This window comes from Barbatula barbatula, assembly GCF_947034865.1.
Source record: "Barbatula barbatula genome assembly, chromosome: 2".
NCBI classification, from domain to species: domain Eukaryota; kingdom Metazoa; phylum Chordata; class Actinopteri; order Cypriniformes; family Nemacheilidae; genus Barbatula; species Barbatula barbatula.
In genome coordinates, this window is record NC_136767.1 from 31,091,383 (window position 1) to 31,107,359 (window position 15,977).

At 37.2% G+C, this 15,977-nt stretch overlaps 2 protein-coding genes across 4 annotated transcripts; both read left to right on the forward strand.

Annotated features, from left to right (window-relative positions):
* The first annotated feature begins 1,125 nt into the window (after positions 1-1,125).
* LOC306909338 (zona pellucida sperm-binding protein 4-like) lies at positions 1,126-3,081 on the forward strand. Of its 2 annotated transcripts, XM_079482921.1 has the most exons (9): positions 1,129-1,222; positions 1,306-1,522; positions 1,595-1,782; positions 1,850-1,947; positions 2,020-2,177; positions 2,273-2,465; positions 2,532-2,679; positions 2,759-2,831; positions 2,902-3,008. In XM_079482921.1, exons 2-9 carry the CDS (start codon positions 1,516-1,518, stop codon positions 2,970-2,972), a joined length of 936 nt encoding a protein of 311 aa, XP_079339047.1. In that variant the 5' UTR covers positions 1,129-1,222; positions 1,306-1,515; the 3' UTR covers positions 2,973-3,008. The 2 variants fall into 2 exon arrangements, with proteins under 2 accessions (XP_079339046.1, XP_079339047.1); XM_079482920.1 differs by having other exon boundaries at positions 1,126-1,522; positions 2,902-3,081.
* A 5,725-nt stretch (positions 3,082-8,806) lies between these two features.
* Positions 8,807-10,708, forward strand: LOC306909354 (zona pellucida sperm-binding protein 4-like). Of its 2 annotated transcripts, none has more exons than XM_079482956.1 (8): positions 8,807-9,200; positions 9,273-9,460; positions 9,528-9,625; positions 9,698-9,855; positions 9,951-10,143; positions 10,210-10,357; positions 10,437-10,509; positions 10,582-10,708. In XM_079482956.1, exons 1-8 carry the CDS (start codon positions 8,906-8,908, stop codon positions 10,650-10,652), a joined length of 1,224 nt encoding a protein of 407 aa, XP_079339082.1. In that variant the 5' UTR covers positions 8,807-8,905; the 3' UTR covers positions 10,653-10,708. The 2 variants fall into 2 exon arrangements, 1 of the variants encoding a protein (XP_079339082.1); XR_013788080.1 differs by having other exon boundaries at positions 8,892-9,200; positions 10,210-10,317; positions 10,418-10,509; positions 10,582-10,683.
* The last annotated feature ends 5,269 nt before the right edge of the window (positions 10,709-15,977 follow it).

Here is a 15,977-nt window from a genome sequence, read left to right on the forward strand (position 1 = left end):
TCAATCAGTGTTTGTTTCTGAGTGACATACACTAATAAGCTACATACACTAGTGCAGCACACACCCTGCACAATACACCCAACACACACACACACACACACACACACACACACACACACACACACACACACATTATTGTAATAGTTGAAATAAAGTAAAGTGACATTTAGACATCTATGGTATTCCATACTCTGAAATTTTTTCATTTAAGTGCACGCACACTGTGAACACACCCCTGAAGCAGTTAACAACACTCTCACAAGTCTAATGTAACTATAAATGTCAAGTGTTAACAATAAAATAGTATACGCTTTGTAAATTCAATCCTATTCATTAATATTACTTACATATTATACATAAAACTCTTCAGCGCATCCTGGCACATGTGTAAAACAAGGCCAATGTATATTTACAGAAAGTATTTCTTTTGCACAAGCCCATTATCACTTTTTATATGTATTACACCTTGTCTTGCTGTTATAAGTGTATACTGGAAATGCTACTCTACTGAGAAATGATGGGTTAAAAAACCTCTCAAAACTATGAAAAAACCATAATACTTTACTTGTTATTTAATGTTTTAAATCCAGCTCTGAAAAACAGCTCCCCCCTGTTAAAAAGCAGAAGTACACGGTGTACAAGCATCAACGATTAAATTCCTTCCATCCTTGTGATTGTCACGGGACCATTTTAAACCTGTTTGACTTGCTTTTCTTCGAGAAACACAAACAGAAAAATCCAGAATTATTACAAAACACAGCAAAATGTTGATAGTAATATCAGTACATTGAGTATCCTACAGTAATTTCATGCAAAAATCAGTTCCAGCAATCCTACATTTTACTTTCTCAACAATCTGGAATGAGTTCCTCTCATTAAACATTCTATACATAAACAAATCCTCTTACTCCTTAAGTGCTTTTTATGACGTGCATTCTCATCCTCAGTATTCTAATCTAAAGGACTGTATTGAAAAAAGTATTTGTAAAATATATACTATAGTATATGAACAGCAAACAGATGCTGACAGCTTTTCATTTTTGAAAGTATGCTTTACTTTCATTGGCTTTGTAGAGATTGGTTAAAGCATGATCGTATAAAATCTTCAAGCAGGTCTGGAGAACAATCGGTGTTAATTGATCAATGAGGCGCTGAGACTTCTGACTGATGATTTACAGAATATATAAGACTAAACACACAACTCTTAGAGCATCTGCTTGTGGTAGGATGGCAGGAACTACAGGGATGTTTTGTCTTGTGGCCATTGGTGTGTGGTTTTGTGCTTTCTGTAATGCTGTTCCACAGTTTAGTCAGGAGCCTCAATCTCCAGTCATCCAGCAAACTGAACAGTTTTCTCAGAAGTCTCCTCTTCAGAAGCCAGTGGTGCAGTCTGAACCTCTTGACAAGTGTGCTGTAGCTGATTATGAGCAGATCCAGTGTGGACAACCTGGTATCAGTGGTGCCGAGTGTGAAGCTATAAACTGCTGCTTTAATGCACAGCAGTGTTATTATGGGATGTCAGGTAAGGGTGTTTGGCCAGTGACATGTTTCTTGCAAAGCTGATTCCCTGATAACTGCCTCTGTCTCATTATAGTGACTGTCCAGTGTATAAGAGATGGTCAGTTTGTGCTGGCGGTGGCTAGAGATGTTACTCTGCCTCGTCTGAGTCTGGACACGGTCCGTCTGCTGGGTGGAAATGAAGCATCTTGTGGTCCTGTTGGTTCCACGCCATCTTTTGCCATATACCAGTTTCCAGTCACTGCCTGTGGCACCAGCATGATGGTGAGTATGCTGTTCATGATTTGAATGTCTGGAACAGATTTGATGTCAATCGTGTTTTTGCTTACAGGAGGAAAACGGTTATGTTGTGTATGAGAACCGAATGATTTCATCCTATGAAGTGGGGATTGGACCTCTTGGCTCCATCACAAGGGACAGTCATTTTGAGTAGGTAATCTGTTTTCTCTCAGGACTGTGAATCCTTGAACCCATGTAAGGCGCTCACTGTTTGTTGTCTAGACTTCTCTTCCAGTGTAGATATTCTGCCACTGCTGTGGAAGCTCTGGTTGTGGAGGTCAACACCGTTGCACCACCTCCTCCTGTAGCTGCTTCTGGACCCCTCAGGGTGGAGCTTAGACTGGCAAATGGCCAGTGTTTCACTAAAGGCTGTGCAGAAGGTAATGTACTTTTCTTCAAATAAAATGCTTCCCACGAGGAGTGGTACTTGTAGCACTGGTCTCAAACTCTAGATGTAACGGTAAGTGTTCCTCAGGAGATGAGGCGTACACTTCCTACTACGGTGAGGATGAGTATCCAGTCACAAAAGTCCTGCGAGATCCTGTGTATGTTGAGGTCCGCATTATGGAGAGGACTGACCCCAATCTCTTCCTGATGTTGGGACACTGTTGGGCGACATCAACCCCTAGTCCTCTCAGTCTGCCCCAGTGGGATCTTCTAGTTGATGGGTGAGCAGAATCCCAAGCATTTGTCCAGATGCTTTGAACGAGTCCTGACTGTCACTTCTGTTTTAGATGTCCTTACCAGGATGACCGTTACCTGACCGCACTGGTTCCTGCAGTTGGCTCGTCTGGTCTTCAGTTCCCAACCCACTACAAGCGCTTTGTCGTGAAGATGTTCACGTTTGTTGATCCATCATCACTGGCCCCTCTGCAGGAGACCGTATGATTTTCCTTACAGCCTTTCGTATCATCTAAATTGCCTTTGTATTTGTTTCTTAAGCTGATCTCTTTTTGGTCAGATCTATATTCACTGTAGTACTGCAGTGTGCAACCCTGCTTCTGGTTCCTGTGAGCAGAGCTGTGCCAGGAAAAGTAGGTGTTTCACTTTGGTTTGTTAAACATCAAAAGACATCAGTTTTATCTTCTGACTCTTGTGTCCCAGGGAGAGCTGTTCCTGGAAAAAGGAGTGAAGAAACTGTGGTTTCCAGTGGAGCTGTTTTCCTTACGATTTAAATTGAATTGCTGATTTTAATAAACGTATTAGACTCTACCTGTTGTCAGCATTTGTTTACACTGTGGCATTTTCAGGAGTTTTCCCCAATGACAGTTGCAGTTTGAGAGCTGGTTTTAAAGAGAACTGCAGAAGGTTGACAGTTCAGAGATGTGCTCTTAAAACGCTTTATATCTGGTTGTTTTTAGCTACACGGACCAACGTAGTGTGACGGGAGCATGTGCAACATTCATTATCCGTCTTGATTCCCTGTGACTCTAAAACTCTGATGGCTTTGTGCCATTCATTTTGGTTTCTACCTTCGTACTCCATGTAGATTTGATAAGTGGAGTTTAGGGTATGTGGGATGTCTAAAGATGTAGCCGTTGAAGTTGTTCTGGGTCACAACCAATGCAAATGAATGGGTGCCAGTTAAAAACACTTCAAAATATCTTGTTCTGCAGAAGAGTCATACAGGTTTGAAATGGCGAGGGTGAGTAAATGATGACCGTTTTTGGGTGACTATCACAGTCTAAACTGACATCTAAATATGTTTGTAGCCACAAGTTCTAATATGGTCATGCCAATGGCCTACATTTTCTGTATTGAGAAACTTCATTTCACTGCATTGTCATCGTATTAAACACATTCACATACAATGTCAGCCTGGCAGCACCTCGGTTCAACAACCACTTAAATGTTGTCATTTTCTATTGGGTAAAAAACCTCCATTGGCAGTTTGTACAACTTTAATGTAAATCAGAAATATTTACTTTTGTAATTTCGTCAACTTTACCAAATTGATTATACTGCACTTGTGCATGGCTGTTAAAAATGACCTTATGTAGTTTTAATGTATAGCTTTTGTGTGATGAAATAGAATAATTTGTATTAGTTGCATAAAGAAAATACTGCGGGCTACTGCAGCTTTTAATATATTGTATTTTTAGCAGATTCGTTTTGAGAACTTTGTTTTGGGATATGCACACAAAAAGTTTACAAAGTCCTCTAGTCTAATTGTCATTGAATCTGATAACACGGTGTTTGTTTCCTACTGGTGGTGAAAATTTATCCTGCGCTTCTGCGCTCGTGTCTTGAGTAAAACAGCACATAGCCAACATCTTAAGAGTTTGATTTCTATTAAATGTATAAATTACTCGCCTTACCTGTTTATTTTGTTGTTTTTATCTTGTTTTAGTGTTGTGGCAAGCCAACTTGGCTTAAATTGTCCCCAGCGTTACTCGTTGTAATTGCATATTTACTAGTAACAATTACGATTAGAGGGTTCCATAATTCAATTTTTACAAGTAACAATTACGATTAGAGAGTTCTATAATTCAGTTTTTACTAGTAACAATTACGATTCGAGAGTTCTATAATAAAATTTTTACTAGTAACAATTACGATTAGAGAGTTCTATAATAAAATTTTTACTAGTAACAATTACGATTAGAGCGTTCTGTAATAAAATTTTTACTAGTAACAATTACGATTAGAGCGTTCTGTAATTCAGTTTTTACTAGTAACAATTACGATTAGAGGGTTCCATAATTCAGTTTTTACTAGTAACAATTACGATTAGAGGGTTCTGTAATTCAGTTTTTACTAGTAACAATTACGATTAGAGAGTACTATAATTCAGTTTTTACTAGAAACAATTACGATTAGAGGGTTCCATAATTCAGTTTTTACTAGTAACAATTATGATTAGAGAGTTCTATAATTCAGTTTTTACTAGTAACAATTATGATTAGAGAGTTCTATAATTCAGTTTTTACTAGTAACAATTACGATTAGAGAGTTCTATAATTCAGTTTTTACTAGAAACAATTACGATTAGGGGGTTCTATAATTCAGTTTTTACTAGTAACAATTACGATTAGAGAGTTCTATAATTCAGTTTTTACTAGTAACAATTACGATTCGAGAGTTCTATAATTCAGTTATTACTAGTAACAATTATATTAGAGAGTTCTATAATTCAGTTTTTACTAGTAACAATTACGATTCGAGAGTTCTATAATTCAATTTTTACTAGTAACAATTACGATTAGAGAGTTCTATAATAAAATTTTTACTAGTAACAATTACGATTAGAGAGTTCTATAATAAAAATTTTACTAGTAACAATTACGATTAGAGAGTTCTATAATTCAGTTTTTACTAGTAACAATTACGATTTGAGAGTTCTGTAATTCAGTTTTTACTAGTAACAATTACGATTCGAGAGTTCTGTAATTCAGTTTTTACTAGTAACAATTACGATTAGAGAGTTCTATAATTCAGTTTTTACTAGTAACAATTACGATTAGAGAGTTCTATAATTCAGTTTTTACTAGTAACAATTACGATTAGAGAGTTCTATAATTCAGTTTTTACTAGTAACAATTACGATCCGAGAGTTCTATAATTCAGTTTTTACTAGTAACAATTACGTTTCGAGAGTTCTATAATTCAGTTTTTACTAGAAACAATTACGATTAGAGAGTTCTGTAATTCAGTTTTTACTAGTAACAATTACGATTAGAGAGTTCTGTAATTCAGTTTTTACTAGTAACAATTACGATTCGAGAGTTCTATAATTCAGTTTTTACTAGTAACAATTACGATTAGAGAGTTCTATAATTCAGTTTTTACTAGTAACAATTACGATTAGAGAGTTCTATAATTCAGTTTTAACTAGTAACAATTACGATTCGAGAGTTCTATAATTCAGTTTTTACTAGTAACAATTACGATTAGAGAGTTCTATAATAATTCTTTTACTAGTAACAATTACGATTAGAGAGTTCTATAATAAAAATTTTACTAGTAACAATTACGATTAGAGAGTTCTATAATAAAAATTTTACTAGTAACAATTACGATTAGAGAGTTCTGTAATTCAGTTTTTACTAGTAACAATTACGATTAGAGGGTTCCATAATTCAATTTTTACTAGTAACAATTACGATTAGAGGGTTCCATAATTCAGTTTTTACTAGTAACAATTACGATTCGAGAGTTCTATAATTCAGTTTTTACTAGTAACTATTACGATTAGAGAGTTCTGTAATTCAGTTTTTACTAGTAACAATTACGATTCGAGAGTTCTATAATTCAGTTTTTACTAGTAACAATTACGATTCGAGAGTTCTGTAATTCAGTTTTTACTAGTAACAATTACGATTAGAGAGTTCTGTAATTCAGTTTTTACTAGTAACAATTGCGATTCGAGAGTTCTATAATTCAATTTTTACTAGTAACAATTACGATTCGAGAGTTCTATAATTCAGTTTTTACTAGTAACAATTACGATTAGAGAGTTCTGTAATTCAGTTTTTACTAGTAACAATTACGATTCGAGAGTTCTGTAATTCAGTTTTTACTAGTAACAATTACGATTAGAGAGTTCTGTAATTCAGTTTTTACTAGTAACAATTACGATTAGAGAGTTCTATAATTCAATTTTTACTAGTAACAATTACGATTAGAGAGTTCTATAATTCAATTTTTACTAGTAACAATTACGATTAGAGAGTTCTATAATTCAATTTTTACTAGTAACATACGATTAGAGAGTTCTATAATAAAATTTTTACGATTCGAGAGTTCTGTAATTCAGTTTTTACTAGTAACAATTACGATTCGAGAGTTCTGTAATTCAGTTTTTACTAGTAACAATTACGATTCGAGAGTTCTGTAATAACATTTTACTAGTAACAATTACGATTAGAGAGTTCTATAATAAAAATTTTACTAGTAACAATTATGATTAGAGAGTTCTATAATAAAATTTTTACTAGTAACAATTACGATTAGAGAGTTCTGTAATTCAGTTTTTACTAGTAACAATTACGATTAGAGAGTTCTATAATTCAGTTTTTACTAGTAACAATTACGATTAGACAGTTCTATAATTCAGTTTTTACTAGTAACAATTACGATTAGAGAGTTCTATAATTCAGTTTTTACTAGTAACAATTATGATTAGAGATCAGTAAGCAGTATAGCCTTATGTGACAGTCACGGGACCATTTTAAAGCTGTTTGACTTGATTTTCTTCGAGAAACACAAACAGAAACATTCAGAATTATTACAAAACGCAGCAAAATGTTGATATTATTGTAAAAGTTAAAAAAACCTCTTGAACTTGATGTAATAATATCAGCAGTGGCGGCCGGCCAATAGAGGGCGCTAGGGCGCCGCCCCCCTTAAGCCACAAAAAAAAAATTAAAACAATTAAAACAAAAATAGTAATAATAATGAGAAAAACATCAGTATGTCAATATTTGTGTGTTTTAAATATGGAATGCACCCAGTAATACATGTAAAATATGATACAAAATCATATTTGCAACCTTTCCTCTGCCTGTCTGACCGCTTCATCAGCTCTGGGGCGATAGAGAAAGCGCCCCAAGGAGGCGGGTCTATGTAGCAGTTAAGCCAATTGCTAATTTAAGATATGAATGTATGACATAAAATTTAGCCAATCAGCGTTCTTAAATAGAATCCAAGAAGGGCGATCATTTTATCGCCCCAAGCCCTGATAAAATAAGGACTGGGCTCTAGGGGCGCCATTTTTACTAAACGACAATGGCGAGCGCGGACGTTACTCCTCCAAGACCCAACCCTAACTCGGTGAAATCTCTCCTCCAAGATCCGTTTGAGAGGAGGACTTTGTCGGAGAAAGTTCGGGTGAAAGAGCTGGGCCCAGATCAACCTGACCTCTCAATCAAACAGCAGGCTAGCGAAAAAGGGAAGCAGTATATGCGCGGCTTCTCCCGTAGCTTCACACACACACACACACACACACGTTTCTTTGTATATAGTTGACCTTAGCATAAAAATCATTCAGTTATATATGGTACTCTAAAAAATGTTAATAGTGTGTTTGCTAATATTACTGTATATATGTTTTGTATCAATTAATTGTTGCAGTTCTGGAGCACATTAACAATTAGTTACATTTAGTTTGATCATAAAATACTTTATGCTATTCTTCCAGTCAAAGGTTTGAGTTCAGCCACTTGATATCCATTTCTATATTATACATCCTTTATACAGTGTAAGAATTCCTATAAACTTTATAATAATTTAATGTTATTGTCCACTTTCCACTCTGTTCTGACAGCATGCATATTGTGTTGCCTATTTACTACCAATGGCACCAACAGCCTTTCCAAAAGATGTTACTTATATGTAGAAATAGTCAATTGTTTACAAGTTCAGTTTAAATGCAAATAAAAGGCTTGTGTTTGTGCATCATGATGTTTATGTTTTTGTGTACGAATGCCTCAACTTTTTAATATTGGCATTAAATAATTACTGACTATTTCACTGAGCACTGCTGTCCTGCAGTTTGTGTTAAATTTTATTGCGATGGTTACGGAAACAAAAAAGTATGGCACAGCCCCACCGAGAATATTTTTCACCAGCCGCCACTGAATATCAGTACATTGAGTATCCTATAATTTCATGCAACAACCAGTTCTAGCATTATACGAGGGTGAATGGAGTTTTCCGCACTATTTTGCAAAAATGTACATCTAGACTACATTTTACTTGTACAGCTTAAAATTGTGGATACAAAAGGGCCAGGCTACTAACTTTTGAATCAATCTGGAATGAGTTCCTCTCATTAAACATTCTATACATAAACAAATCCTCTTACTCCTCAAGTGCTTTTTATGTCGTGCATTCTCATCCTCAGTATTCTAGTCTAAAGGACTGTATTGAAAAAAGTATTTAGTATATGAACAGCAAACAGATGCTGACAGCTTTTCATTTTTGAAAGTATGCTTTACTTTCATTGGCTTTGTAGAGATTGGTTAAAGCATGATCGTATAAAATCTTCAAGCAGGTCTGGAGAACAATCGGTGTTAATTGATCAATGAGGCGCTGAGACTTCTGACTGACGATTAACAGAATATATAAGACTAAACACACGACTCTTAGAGCATCTGCTTGTGGTAGGATGGCAGGAAGTACAGGGATGTTTTGTCTTGTGGCCATTGGTGTGTGGTTTTGTGCTTTCTGTAATGCTGTTCCACAGTTTAGTCAGGAGCCTCAATCTCCAGTCATCCAGCAAACTGAACAGTTTTCTCAGAAGTCTCCTTTTCAGAAGCCAGTGGTGCAGTCTGAACCTCTTGACAAGTGTGCTGTAGCTGATTATGAGCAGATCCAGTGTGGACAACCTGGTATCAGTGGTGCCGAGTGTGAAGCTATAAATTGCTGCTTTAATGCACAGCAGTGTTATTATGGGATGTCAGGTAAGGGTGTTCGGCCAGTGAAATATTTCTTGCAAAGCTGATTCCCTGATAACTGCCTCTGTCTCATTACAGTGACTGTCCAGTGTATAAGAGATGGTCAGTTTGTGCTGGTGGTGGCTAGAGATGTTACTCTGCCTCGTCTGAGTCTGGACACGGTCCGTCTGCTGGGTGGAAATGAAGCATCTTGTGGTCCTGTTGGTTCCACGCCATCTTTTGCCATATACCAGTTTCCAGTCACTGCCTGTGGCACCAGCATGATGGTGAGTATGCTGTTCATGATTTGAATGTCTGGAACAGATTTGATGTCAATCGTGTTTTTGCTTACAGGAGGAAAACGGTTATGTGGTGTATGAGAACCGAATGACTTCATCCTTTGAAGTGGGGATTGGACCTCTTGGCTCCATCACAAGGGACAGTCATTTTGAGTAGGTAATCTGTTTTCTCTCAGGACTGTGAATCCTTGAACCCATGTAAGGCGCTCACTGTTTGTTGTCTAGACTTCTCTTCCAGTGTAGATATTCTGCCACTGCTGTGGAAGCTCTGGTTGTGGAGGTCAACACCGTTCCACCACCTCCCCCTGTATCTGCTTCTGGACCCCTCAGGGTGGAGCTTAGACTGGCAAATGGCCAGTGTTTCACTAAAGGCTGTGCAGAAGGTAATGTGCTTTTCTTCAAATAAAATACTTCCCAAGAGGAGTGGTACTTGTAGCACTGGTCTCAAACTCTAGATGTAACGGTAAGTGTTCCTCAGGAGATGAGGCGTACACTTCCTACTACGGTGAGGATGAGTATCCAGTCACAAAAGTCCTGCGAGATCCTGTGTATGTTGAGGTGCGCATTTTGGAGAGGACTGACCCCGATCTTTTCCTGATGTTGGGACACTGTTGGGCGACATCAACCCCTAGTCCTCTCAGTCTGCCCCAGTGGGATCTTCTAGTTGATGGGTGAGCAGAATCCCAAGCATTTGTCCAGATGCTTTGAACGAGTCCTGACTGTCACTTCTGATTTAGATGTCCTTACCAGGATGACCGTTACCTGACCGCACTGGTTCCTGCAGTTGGCTCGTCTGGTCTTCAGTTCCCAACCCACTACAAGCGCTTTGTCGTGAAGATGTTCACGTTTGTTGATCCATCATCACTGGCCCCTCTGCAGGAGACCGTATGATTTTCCTTACAGCCGTTCGTATCATCTAAATTGCCTTTGTATTTGTTTCTTAAGCTGATCTCTTTTTGGTCAGATCTATATTCACTGTAGTACTGCAGTGTGCCACCCTGCTTCTGGTTCCTGTGAGCAGAGCTGTGCCAGGAAAAGTAGGTGTTTCACTTTGGTTTGTGTAGAACCTCAAAAGACATCAGTTTTATCTTCTGATTCTTGTGTGCCAGGGAGAGCTGTTGCTGGAAAAAGGAGTGAAGAAACTGTGGTTTCAAGTGGAGGTGTTTTCTTCACGATTTGAATTGCTGATTTTAATAAAGTTATTATACTCTACCTGTTGTCAGCATTTGTTTACACCGTGGCGTTTTCAGGAGTTTTCCCCAATGACAGTTGAAGTTTGAGAGCTGGTTTTAAAGAGAACTGCAGAAGGTTGATAGTTCATAGATGTGCTCTTAAAAACGCTTTATATCCGGTTGTTTTTAGCTACACGGACCAACGTAGTGTGACGGAAGCATGTTCAACATTCATTATCCGTCTTGATTCCCTGTGACGCTAAAACTCTGATGGCTTTGTGCCATTCATTTTGGTTTCTACCTTCGTACTCAATGTAGATTTGATAAGTGGAGTTTAGGGTAGTGGGATGTCTAAAGACGTAGCCGTTGAACTTGTTCTGGGTCACAACCAATGCAAATGAATGGGTGCCAGTTAAAAACACTTAAAAATATCTTGTTCTGCAGAAGAGTCATACAGGTTTGAAATGACGAGGGTGGGTAAATGATGACCGTTTTTGGGTGACTATCAGTCTACACTGACATCTAAATATGTTTGTAGCCACGTTCTAATATGGTCATGCTAATGGCCTACATTTTCTGTATTGAGAAACTTCTCTTCTCTTCGCTCTCTCAACGGAGGCAGTCGCATTTTTCTTGCTCCCGTCCTCCCCTTTTATTCCTGCTTGTCTTGTATCATCTATTGAGAGATTCTCTCTGCACTCCTCTACAACTGAAATTATGGATCTGATCAACTGGTCTCTCAACGCTATTGACACAATCTTCTCGACGAGAAGCTTGGGTTAGGGGGAACCTGTCTGCCCTGACAGAACGTTCGCAGCTGGCTACACGATGGATGCCTGGGAGAGATGGCGGATCGTGTGTCTGGCTACTCTTTCCGTGGAGGACATTGAAGATATCTACCTATTCGGAACCATGATAACGGGTATTATGCTGATTGGATTTGGCTGTGCCCTTAGTTATCGAGAAATTAAGAAAACTGTAACGGCTCTCAAAAGTCTCACAAGGCTGCCCGTTGTGATGGAAGTCGTGGGAAGAGCGGTCGGCTCTGGCAATGGGACTAATAACCCAATATGGATTCTATCACGGAGAAGCTCACGACTTTGCAAAGGAAAATTGATGTTGTTGGAGGCCAAAATGGACAAAGAGAGTAGCCGTGGAAATGGAATGCGGTTGCTCGCCCCAAGACTAAACAATCAATCTTATCTTTTTCGAGACCCTCGTATCAGCCTTGGCCAAGACTGCTGCTGGAATTCAACCCCTTTTGTTTATTTTTTACTTTTTAGGTTGGTTGGGGGCCCCCCGCTGGTAGGGGGCCCCAAGCAGCCGCCTTCCTATGCCTCTATGTTAAGACCGCCTCTGTGCAGACTCAAAAAACACGCATTTTTTGTAGGAGTCAATGCCAAAGAACTGCACTCAACAAACCAGTATTTTCTGCCACACTTTACAGTAAGGTTGTATTTGTTGACATTAGTTGATTTATCAGCTAACATTCACTAACAGTGAACATTATTTCTTCAGTATTTACTAATAGAATTATTTTAAATACAAATTGTAACCTAAAAGGTTTTAATGCGTATTAAACTACCATGAACAATTGTCTTTTAACAAATTAATAAATAATAAATGCTGAAAAACAATATTGCTTATTGATATTTCATGTTAGCTAATGCATTAACTAATGTTAACAAATACAAACTTGTTGTAAATTGTATATTTTCTTTTTTTTTGTCAGAAGGAGAGTGTAATGCAATCACCCTTCAGATGATAATGGAGTTCGCCACTGGAGCTTCATCAGTTCCGCCGCTGGGTTTTCCTAATTCTCCACAAATAGAGTTCCTTCATGATCATGAAAAAATCTTTCCAGAGGACAATACTTGCCTTGTTGTACTTCGGCTGCCAATACAGGCAGAATATGAAATGTTTAAAAGGTACATGACAGATGGAATTGTGCAAAGCCCAACTTTTGGTGTTGTCTAAAGTTAATTTTAGGTTTATTACTGACGGATCAAATCAGTTTTGGATCAGTGTTTTAAGACTCATCCAAAATGGTGTTATTGCTGTTGCAACATGCTGTATTTGTTAAAACAGTTAATTAAAAAATACATTTGTCATGATTTACTCATGTAATGTTTCACTGATGTATTTAAAGTTATATTGTTAGATTTTAAATATATAAAGAGGTTTTAGATCCAGTCTTACACTTGCTGCATTTACAGGTGACATGTGCATCTCAAAATAAAACTCATTGTTCCCCATTATGTGTATTCATGCTCATTGTTTGAACAATTTACAATTCTATAGATTGTCAGGACAAGTTCTTGAATGTTTCTACTTTTACATACAGGTGGTCCTGATTCACTGTCATTCTCCAACACCTTTATAGTTAGTATCACTGAGTGCTTTAAGTTTGTTACATCTGACATTTTTCAAAAAGGTGCATATAGACTTATAAATGCAAAGAAAGGTTTGGGAGCACAGCAAAGTTGTAGTAAAAAATACATCTTACAGTACAAAAGAATACCATCGACTCCACTACATCACATTAATTTGATAAAATATTAGCAATTTCTGCACAGCATGCCTGAAACTTCATCTGCATATCTGTTATGTGATCAATTGCATGTAAAACAGTCTCTAGTTGTTGCTGAGTGAGGTTTATTTGAGGTTGGTTTACTATTACAGCTGGGATCTCTTCATTTTCAGCTGTGGGCAATGATTCAATGCCATGCTGAGCAAGGAGTGCATTAAAATGTCCAGGTCTGTAGGGATTTTCTCCAAACACATTATTGATGGCTGTATTGTCAGTTTCCATCCTTGAACGCATTCCTTCTGTCCAGATTTGAGTTGGGGTTTTATTGTTTTCTGTGCGCAGAGAATGGTTATTCCATGCCTCTTTAAAATGCTGTAGTTAAGCTTGAATTTGTGGTAGAAAAACTATTCTGAGTGAAACTTTGTGAATGTCATTTCCTGGTTCTAGAAGTTCAGAATCCTCAAGAGTGTAGAAAGTGTTGTAGAATGGTTGTAACACATGTAAAAACACATCCCTCCACAAACGCTCTATTCTTTGATTGTGGACTGATTCCCCAGTGATGTGACTCCGGCGTTGCAGTACTAGGACAAGATTCATGAAAAGGGCGACTTGTAAATTCTCACCACCATGATCTGACCTGACCCTGGAGGGAATACCATAATGGCACGTTGCTTGAATAAACTGAGACAAGACAGTGCTGGAACAGTTGTCAGTTTTGCAGTTTAGATATGTGATGACCCTTGAATTTCCATCAATGGCGCCGTGAATAACAAATCCCCATCTAATAGGTGAACAAAAAGAAGTATAAGTTAATTGTTAAAAATAAAGTATTCTTGAGCACTACTTCATATTTCAAAATGAGCAATTGATGAATATAGGCATGCTCTAATCAAGAAATTATGAAGTGCTTGTGTAACAACCACAATATCCTGTACAGAGTATTATAGAAAGAACAGCCAACTTAAATTTAAATATCACTTGGTATTTAAAAATATACATTTCAATGTATTAGTAGTTAACTTGGGTTTGCACTTAGTTTATAACAACTAACCAGTCTGTGTGCTTATTTTTAATTGGTTAATTTATTAATTCACAAAACAAATAAACATTTGTACAGTCACAATAATGTTACATGTAAACCGTAAACTAACCTAACCTTCCAAATGATCATATGCAGGTGATAATGCAGGTTCCAGCTAAACGCCTTATCATACCATATTATGGTGCATTAGCAGAACTAAAGGCTACCACAACTATTCTTAAACTAACCTTATGAGGCGCATATTGCCATCAATGTGCCAAAGACTGTTGGGGTAGGGCACATGATACACTCTTCTGGCCACTGTGCTACTCCATCTCCTCGCAGCAACTGCTGGGTTGACACGGACCAACATCTCACGCACCCTTTGCCGTGAAGCCCTCAAACCTTCTGCAATAAGTAAGGCTCGCATAATCTTAAAGGGGTTTAATAAAAAGGTAATTCAGTCTCAAAAAACTAAAATAACAGATTTTATAGTGAGACCACCAAGGCTTACCTCGTTCCCAGAATTTGGAAACTCTACATGGAGTCGTCTAACTACATTTTCAAGCTCCTCCTCATCCACTACTGCCATTCTTCTCCTGATGGGAACACCAAGCAGCTTCGATCTCTTGTACAGAAATGAAGCAGACCACCCCAACATTCTGGCCATTCGTCTGACAGTGTGACCTTGCTTCATTAAAAATTCAATTTGGTCACGCATTATATGAATGGCTGGTCTACCTCGTCTACCTGAAATTGAAAAACTTAAGAACTTATTTGTCTTGCTGAATTTTAGCTCCTAATAATCACCAACAAATCATAAGAAAAACACAATTTATCATATGTATAATTAGACAATGTACTGCTGAAAATAATATCAACAACAGAGAATTTTGGGCTCTTGGAGTCACTCTTTGTGTTATTTTTAAAGGTGAAGTGTGATACAAAATATAGACCGTAAGGCTTCGAATTAATTTCTATTTAAAGTTACTGATGAACTTGATGTGTGTAATACATTTGGCTTTTTCTTATCTCAAATAAATTGTAGATCTCTTCAGGCTTTGTTCTATTGTGATAAAATAACATTATATAGACCCACAGCTACTCATAACATTAAAAGGCGCATTTAATTTTGATGTTTTATGTAAATATACAGTAAGCTACTGCAATTGAATCAAAACCATTTCAAAAGCCTAAAACTCACCTGAGCTATTTCGAGAGACAGAGAAAGCACCAGCTTGCCATAGCAGTATAGCCTTATGTGACAGTCACGGGACCATTTTAAACCTGTTTGACTTGCTTTTCTTCGAGAAACACAAACAGAAAAATTCAGAATTATTACAAAACGCAGCAAAATGTTGATATTATTGTAAAAGTTAAAAAAACCTCTTGAACTTGATATAATAATATCAGTACATTGAGTATCCTACTGTAATTTCATGCAACAACCAGTTCTAGCATTATACGAGGGTGAATGGAGTTTTCCGCACTATTTTGCAAAAATGTACATCTAGACTACATTTGACTTGTACAGCTTAAAATTGTGGATACAAAAGGGCCAGGCTACTAACTTTTGAATCAATCTGGAATGAGTTCCTCTCATTAAACATTCTATACATAAACAAATCCTCTTACTCCTCAAGTGCTTTTTATGACGTGCATTCTCATCCTCAGTATTCTAATCTAAAGGACTGTATTGAAAAAAGTATTTGTAAAATATATACTATAGTATATGAACAGCAAACAGATGCTGACAGCTTTTCATTTTTGAAAGTATGCTTT